This window comes from Mizuhopecten yessoensis, unplaced genomic scaffold (genome assembly GCF_002113885.1).
Source record: "Mizuhopecten yessoensis strain PY_sf001 unplaced genomic scaffold, ASM211388v2 scaffold7467, whole genome shotgun sequence".
Taxonomy (NCBI): Eukaryota; Metazoa; Mollusca; class Bivalvia; order Pectinida; family Pectinidae; genus Mizuhopecten; species Mizuhopecten yessoensis.
In genome coordinates this window covers 48331-57500 of record NW_018407062.1, presented here as the reverse complement: position 1 = coordinate 57500, position 9170 = coordinate 48331, and the positions used below count along the sequence as shown (strand labels likewise).

General features: G+C 41.7%; 1 protein-coding gene across 1 annotated transcript in view; it reads right to left on the bottom strand.

The window, feature by feature from the left end:
- LOC110453579 (neurogenic locus notch homolog protein 1-like) overlaps positions 1-9170 on the bottom strand; it is a 58865-nt gene that overhangs the window by 12528 nt on the left and 37167 nt on the right. Inside the window, exons 12-13 of the mRNA XM_021502558.1 lie at positions 8260-9099; positions 7700-7750 (exon numbers count right to left, since the gene is read on the bottom strand). Coding sequence (XP_021358233.1) covers positions 7700-7750; positions 8260-9099 — 891 coding nt within the window. The remainder of the gene's footprint in view (positions 1-7699; positions 7751-8259; positions 9100-9170) is intronic.

Genomic DNA, 9170 nt, shown 5'->3' with positions numbered 1-9170 from the left:
GGGGGGTGTAACGTTAATCTTTCTAGATACAAGTTGTTAGACTATTCATGGTCACATTTATCTCTTTTGAGTAATGACACGGTACATTATATACGCACTTTACAAACTATTCATTATCTGAAATGAACCAGGACTTCTCTTCATTGTAACATTTATAAATGAAGGGGTTTTACACACCCTTTCTGTTTAAACAGTATTTTATACCAAACCGGATTCTCTTTGGACTTTTTGGCCCCTAGCATTACCGATGAGTTGACCAAAAAGGACGAAACGGCTGTACGATGCAATGAAATTCAGTTTTCTTGAATTCAAAATGATTTTCCCCTTACATGTATGATGCTAAAATTAATGTATCATGTTGGGCAATCGTTATCTGTTCTGTGCACATAAAACGATCGTCCATAAAACATGTATGGAGATTAAAATCAATATTATCAATGTGGTCATGAAAAAGAGAATAGGATTACAAAATTGTGTTTTGTTTTTAACATTCCTAATGATCGCCAAGTAGTTTTTGGAATAGCTTCTCTACTTGGAATTACGTATAATATTCATTCAATACAACTTGCTTAGGGATTTAATTTTGAAAACGTCACATCACTGTTGGCAGCAGCAAATGTTGCCGGGGCAGCCACATTGTTTGTAAATAGCAGGAAGTGGAACTCTTCAATCGGATGTTAGTTTTGTATTTTTATCAGAGAGTACTTCCTATTAAGAATTAGGTTGGGAATTAGAAACATCATTCTTAGTTATGGCATGTAAGTTATCAAAATTTTGCTATTTTTTGTTGTTGAGATTTCTGCCTGAGCGACTTCCAACTATTTTGAGAATTAGCTATAGCAGCACGTGAAGAATTTCAAAGTCGCTGAGGTTTTACAAACGGTTGTGGAAACAGTCAGTCTGCGTCTGTCTGTCCATGTATGTAGCTCTGTTGTCTCAGGTTTGTGTTTGGATGATAGACAAAGAGGTGTCTCCTCAGTTTCTGAACATGTAGGTGTCTATACATAACCAAGATATTTATGTTAAGTAATGAAAGTTAAGGGTTATTTCGCGAGATGCCAGAGTATAATCCAAATGTTCAGGATAGGATTAGGCGTTATGTAATATTTGTCAGTGATTATATATATGTTGGAGTTCGTACCTTACATGTGCCTGTTCTACGAGGGGAAGTTAATAGTTCTCTTCCATTTAGATTCTGCATTATGATGTGAATTCGTAGAAGAGTGAGTTGATTTACTTGTTCAATTTGTTTGAGATTATTACTGTGCGGATTTGAGATTCGTACTTGAACTTGATGCAAGTTATAATTTTGTAGTGTTTAACAGATTGTTTATTATTGAAAGTTGGTCAACATTGCTAGAAGTCAGGGACTTTATGAGAAGTATGAATTTGAGATTCTTATAGAATTATCAGTTGTGTTACATATTTTCATACAGTTACTAAATGTGAGTTACTTTTATAAAAATATATATATATACATTTAGAGTTGTATGTTTTTATAGAATTCTTAAATAGTGAGTCTCTGTTGTGATATTTTGCGCTTCATGGATTTCTTTTTTGTCTAACTAATAAAAGGAGGAGTTTGAAATTATGTTTCTGAATTATATTTGTCTCTTAATTACTTGATAGATTTTAAGCCATGTGATTGGTAGGTCTGTGCAATTACACCGTCAGTATCTGGGAAGAGGGCAATAGTCTACTACCCACCCGTTTTATTATACCGTCAGTATCTGGGTAGAGGGCTATAGTCTACTACCCACCCGTTTTATTATACCGTCAGTATCTGGGAAGAGAGCTATAGTCTACTACATTCCCGTTCTATTACACCATCAGTATCTGGGTAGAGGGCAATAGTCTACTACCAACCGGTTCTATTATACCGTCAGTATCTGGGAAGAGGGCAATAGTCTACTACCAACCGGTTCTATTATACCGTCAGTATCTGGGAAGAGGGCAATAGTCTACTACCAACCGGTTCTATTATACCGTCAGTATCTGAGTAGTGGGCAATAGTATACTACCCACCCGTTCTATTTCACCGTCAGTATCTTGGTAGAGGGCAATAGTCTACTCCCCACCCGTATTATACACCGTCAATATCTGGGTAGAGGGCAATAGTAGTCTACTACCAACCCGTATTATCCCCCGTCAGTATCTTTATATTACACCGTCAGTATCTGAGTAGTGGGCAATAGTCTACTACCAACCCGTTATCTTACACCGTCAGTATCTGGGTAGAGAGCAATAGTCTACTCCCCACCCGTATTATACACCGTCAATATCTGGGTAGAGGGCAATAGTAGTCTACTACCAACCCGTATTATCCCCCGTCAGTATCTTTATATTACACCGTCAGTATCTGAGTAGTGGGCAATAGTATACTACCCACCCGTTCTATTTCACCGCCAGTATCTTGGTAGAGGGCAATAGGCTACTACCAACCGGTTCTATTATACCGTCAGTATCTGGGTGGAGGGCAATAGTATTCTGCCCACCCGTTCTATTACACCGTCAGTATATGGGGAGAGGGCAATAGTCTACTACCCACCCGATCTTTTACACCGTCAGTATCTAGGTAGAGGGCAATAGTCTACTACAAGCCCGTTATATTACACCGTCAGTATCTAGGTAGAGGGCAATAGTCTACTACAAGCCCGTTATATTACACCGTCAGTATCTAGGTAGACGGCAATAGTGTTAAGGTCTATAGTCTACTACCTTCCCATTCAATACACCGTCAGTATCTGGGTAGAGAGCAATAGTCTACTACCCACCCGTTCTATTTCACCGCCAGTATCTTGGTAGAGGGCAATAGGCTACTACCAACCGGTTCTATTATACCGTCAGTATCTGAGTAGTGGGCAATAGTATACTACCCTCCCGTTCTATTTCACCGTCAGTATCTGAGTAGAGGGAAATAGTCTACTACCAACCCGTTCTATTATACCGTCAGTATCTGAGTAGTGGGCAATAGTATACTACCCACCCGTTCTATTTCCCCGTCAGTATCTTGGTAGAGGGCAATAGTCTACTACCCCCCCGTTCTTTTACACCGTCAGTATCTGGGTAGACGACAAAAGTCTACTACCAACCCGTTCTATTATACCGTCAGTATCTGGGTGGAGGGCAATAGTATACGGCGCACGCGTTCTATTACACCGTCAGTATCTGAGTATAGAACAATAGTCTATTACCCACCCGTTCTTTTACTCCGTCAGTATCTGGGTAGACGACAAAAGTCTACTACCAACCCGTTCTATTACCCCGTCAGTATCTGGGTAGAGGGCAATAGTAGTCTACTACCAACCCGTATTATATACCGTCAAGTATCTGGGTAGACGACAAAAGTCTACTACCAACCCGTTCTCTATTACACCATCAGTATCTGGGTAGAGGGCAATAGTAGTCTACTACCAACCCGTATTATATACCGTCAGTATCTGGGAGGGCAATAGTCTACTACCAACCCGTATTATATACCGTCAGTATCTGGGTAGAGGACAATAGTCTACTACCAACCCGTATTATATACCGTCAGTATCTGGGTAGAGGACAATAGTCTACTTCCCACCCGTATTATACACCGTCAGTATCTATTACACCGTCAGTATATGGGGAGAGGGCAATAGTCTACTACCCAACCGTTCTATTACACCGTCAGTATCTGAGTATAGAACAATAGTCTATTACCCACCCGTTCTTTTACACCGTCAGTTTCTGGGTAGACGACAAAAGTCTACTACCAACCCGTTCTATTACCCCGTCAGTATCTGGGTAGAGGGCAATAGGCTACTACCCATCCGTTCTATTACCCCGTCAGTATATGGATAGAGGGCAATGGTCTTCTACCCATCCATTCTATATCACCGTAAGTATATGGGTAGAGGGCAATAGGCTACTACCCATCCGTTCTATTACACCGTCAGTATATGGATAGAGGGCAATGGTCTACTACCCATCCATTCTATATCACCGTCAGTATATGGGTAGAGGGCAATAGTCTACTACCCACCCGTTCTATTACACCGTCAGTATATGGGTAGAGGGCAATAGGCTACTACCAACCCGTTATATAACACCCTCAGTATCTGGGTATAGAGTAATAGTCTACTACCCATCCGTTCTATTACACCGACAGTATAGGGATAGATGGCAATGGTCTACTACCCATCCATTCTATATCACCGTTAGTATATGGGTAGAGGGCAATAGTCTACTCCCCACCCATTCTATTACACCGTCAGTATATGGGTAGAGGGCAATAGTCTACTACAAGCCCGTTATATTACACCGTCAGTATCTGGGTATAGAGCAATAGTCATTACACCGTCAGTATATGGGTAGAGGGCAATGGTCTACTACCCATCCATTCTATATCACCGTTAGTATATGGGTAGAGGGCAATAGTCTACTCCCCACCCATTCTATTACACCGTCAGTATAAGGGTAGAGGGCAATAGTCTACTACCCACCCGTATTATACACCGTCAGTATCTGGGTAGAGGGAAATAGTCTACTACCAACCCGTATTATACACCGTCAGTATCTGGGTAGAGGGAAATAGTCTACTACCAACCCGTATTATACACCGTCAGTATCTGGGTATATTACACCGTCAGTATATGGGTAGAGGGAAATAGTCTACCACCCACCCATTCTATTACACCGTCAGAATATGGGTAGAGGGCAATAGTCTACTACCTTCCCGGTATATTACACCAACAGTATATTGGTAGAGGGCATTAGTCTACTACCAACCCGTATTATACCCCGTCAGTATCTGGGTTGAGGGCAATAGGTCAGTATATGGGTAGAGGGCAATAGTCTAAGTATATGGGTAGAGGGCAATAGTCTACTACCCACCCGTTCTTTTACCCCGTCAGTATCTGGGTAGAGGGCAATAGTCTACTACCAACCCGTTCTACTTCACCGTCAGTATCTGGGTATAGAGCAATAGTCTACTACCAACCCTTTCTATTACACCGTCAGTATATGGGTAGAGAGTATATGGGTAGAGGGCAATAGTCTACTACCCACTCACTCTATTACACCGTCATTAACTGGGTATAGAGCAATAGTCTACTACCCATAGAGCAATAGTCTACTACCAACCCGTTCTATTTCACCGTCAGTATCTGAGTAGAGGGCAATAGTCTACTACCAACCCGTATTATACACCGTCAGTATCTGGGTAGAGGGAAATAGTCTACTACCAACCCGTATTATACACCGTCAGTATCTGGGTATAGAGCAATAGGGGTTAAGGGCTATAGTCTACTACCTTCCCATTCAATACACCGTCAGTATCTGGGTGGAGGGCAATAGTATACTGCCCACCCGTTCTATTACACCGTCAGTATCTGAGTATAGAGCAATAGTCTACTACCAACCCGTTCTATTACACCGTCAGTAGATGGGTAGAGGGCAATAGTCTACTACCCATCCGTCCTATTACACCGTCAGTATATGGATAGAGGGCAATGGTTTACTACCCATCCATTCTATATCACCGTCAGTATATGGGTAGAGGGCAATAGTCTACTACCCATCCGTATTATACCCCATCAGTATCTGGGTAGAGGGCAATAGTCTACTACCTTCCCGTTATATTACACCAACAGTATATTGGTAGAGGGCATTAGTCTACTACCAACCCGTATTATACCCCGTCAGTATCTGGGTAGAGAGCAATAGTTTACTACCCACCCGTATTATACACCGTCAGTATCTGGGTAGAGGGCAATAGTCTACTACCCACCCGTATTATACACCGTCAATATCTGGGTAGAGGGCAATAGTAGTCTACTACCAACCCGTATTATATACCGTCAGTATCTGGGTAGAGGACAATAGTCTACTTCCCACCCGTATTATACACCGTCAGTATCTGGGTAGAGAGCAATAGTCTACTACCCACCCGTATTATACACCGTCAGTATCTGGGTAGAGGGCAATAGTCTACTACCCACCCGTTCTATTACACCGTCAGTATCTGGGTAGAGGGCAATAGTCTACTACCCACCCGTATTATACCCCGTCAGTATCTGGGTTGAGGGCAATAGTCTATTTCCCACCCGTATTATACACCGTCAGTATCTGGGTAGAGGGCAATAGTCTACTACCAACCCGTATTATACCCCGTCAGTATCTGGGTAGAGGGCAATAGTCTACTTCCCACCCGTATTATACCCCGTCAGTATCTGGGTTGAGGGCAATAGTCTATTTCCCACCCGTATTATACCCCGTCAGTATCTGGGTAGAGGGCAATAGTCTACTACCCACCCGTTCTATTACACCGTCAGTATCTGGGTAGAGGGCAATAGTCTACTACCCACTCACTCTATTACACCGTCATTATCTGGGTATAGAGCAATAGTCTACTACCCACTCACTCTATTACACCGTCAGTATCTGGGTAGAGGGCAATAGTCTACTACCTTCCCGTATTATACACCGTCAGTATCTGGGTAGAGGGCAATAGTCTACTACCAACCCGTATTATACACCGTCAGTATATGGGTAGAGGGCAATAGTCTACTTCCCACCCGTATTATACAACGTCAGTATCTGGGTAGAGGGCAATAGTCTACTACCCACCAGTAGTATACCCCGTCAGTATATGGGTAGAGGGCAATAGTCTACTACCCACCCGTATTATACCCCGTCATTATCTGGTAATAGAGCAATAGTCTATTACCCACCTGTATTATACACCGTCAGTATCTGGGTAGAGGGCAATAGTCTACTACCAACCCGTATTATACAACGTCAGTATCTGGGTAGAGGGCAATAGTCTCCTCCCAACCCGTATTATACACCGTCAGTATCTGGGTATAGAGCAATAGTCTATTACCCACCCGTATTATACACCGTCAGTATCTGGGTAGAGGGCTATAGTCTACTACCCACTCACTCTATTACACCGTCAGTATTTTGGTATAGAGCAATTGTCTACTACCCACTCACTCTATTGTGATCGTAATTACGCTACCACGGGTTATTTTCACACTGAGTTTGGCACAGTGTCTTGACCGTTTGACCACAACAATAAGTATGTATGTGTATCAATCATGGGATCACTCAGAACTATTCACATCTGATGCAGCAGTTTTATGTTGCAATACATATGCATATTTTGTATTTTAAATTCGAATTTATATAGTTTTAAGCTATTCAAGCAAATATTAACTGCCTTCTTTTTGTTTGTTTCTCATAAACACAATAGAAAAAATCAAAAAAAAAATCAACAAAAATCCCAGGAAATGGTACGGTGCGAGAACATTAATATCTTATCACATTTCTAAACATGGAGACATATTGTTTAAATGGTTATAATTGATCAAAAAGTGTCAAACATTCTTTAAATGAAGAAAAATATGTTAAATGCTCTCAACTACAGTATTAGGTACCCGGGCCCACTTGTATAAAACATCTCAACTCTTGAGATTTCCTCAAGTCTAAGATTTCCCATAGACAATACATTGCTTGAGATTTTCCTTAACTTTGAGATGTTTTATACAAGTGGGCCCTGGGTAGCTAAAGCTTCCAAGTGAACCTGACTCAACTAAATGAGCTCTATTAAAAGACATACGCTAGTGATACTCAAGGTAAACCAAATGGTGTTTTAAGAAATATTTTTTTTTCTCCAAAAAGCGTTTCATTTCGGGTACCCTCACCTTTGTGATCAAAACCTACTCACCTGGGGAATACTCGGAATTCGAATTCTTATCCTGGGATGTTGTACTACTCTCAGGAAGATGAAAACGAGGAAAACGATCAGCGTTACTTCTGATTGTATTTTAGATGGACTCTTTGAACCTAAGTACCTCTGATGAATATTATATGGACGAACCGGCCATTCGGTACAGTAAGTTGTTTCCTTGTTTGGTACATTAAGTCGTTTACCTTGTTTGGTAAAGTGAGTTGGTTACTTTGTTTGGTACAGTAAGTTGTTAACCTTGTTTGGTACATTAAGTCGTTTACCTTGTTTGGTACAGTAAGTTGGTTACTTTGTTTGGTACAGTAAGTTGTTTACTTTGTTTGGTACAGTAAGTTGGTTACTTTGTTTGTTACAGTAAGTTGATTACCTTGTTTGGTACAGTAAGTTGTTTACCTTGTTTGGCTTTCGGTATCAAGAACCTAAATTTTGAAACGTGTTACGTAAAACTTCATATAGGGTGTCGTTCCGCTTGCAACTATATTGCCCGGAGTTATCGTTCTTATTTCGTTATTACTACCACTAAATATGCTACTACTTACCTGTATGATGAGAACACATGAAGCCACCAGGGTAGTTAATACAGACGTCACTTCCGTTGCAGCGGTTCGGTAGTTTGCATTCATCGACATCTTGTGAACAATGCTGGCCAGCCCAGTGTGTTGTACAGCTACACTGGTAACTTCCTGGCGTGTTAATACACTGTCCGTTATTAAGACAGGGCTGACTAGTTAGACACTCGTTGGTATCGTCTGTACAGTTCTGGCCGCCCCAACCACTATCACAGTTACACACGTAACTTCCATTGGTGTTAAGACACGATCCATGATGACACATTTTTGTCAGTTTACATTCATCTCTATCCACGTCACAGTGATGTCCTGACCAGCCACTCCTACAGACACACCTATACGATCCGGCGTTGTTTTGACAAGTAGCCCCATTGTGACAAGGGCTGTTACGACATTCGTCTTTGTCACGCTCACAAGTATTACCCTGCCAACCCTCTTTACACGTACAGTTAAAGCCACCCCCAGTATTGGTACAGGTGGCGTTGTGTTTACACACGTGTTCGTCACATTCATTGATATCTGTCGAGCAGTTAACACCTTTCCAACCAGTCTTACATGTACATTTATACCTGCCTGGATTATTGGTACAGGTTCCACCATTTTGACATAAATTATGTATAGTATGACATTCATTGACATCCTCAGAACAGCTCCATCCAGTCCAGGCGGTATTACACTGACACGTGAAATTTCCGTCAGTGTTGTGACACGTGCCTCCATGTTTACAGGGATTATGTTTACACTCATCTACGTCTGTATTACACTGGCTACCCGTCCACCCTGTATTACACTGACACGTGTATGACCCTGGTGTGTTGTGACACGTGCCTCCATGTTTACAGGGATTATGTTTACACTCATCTACGTCTGTATTACACTGG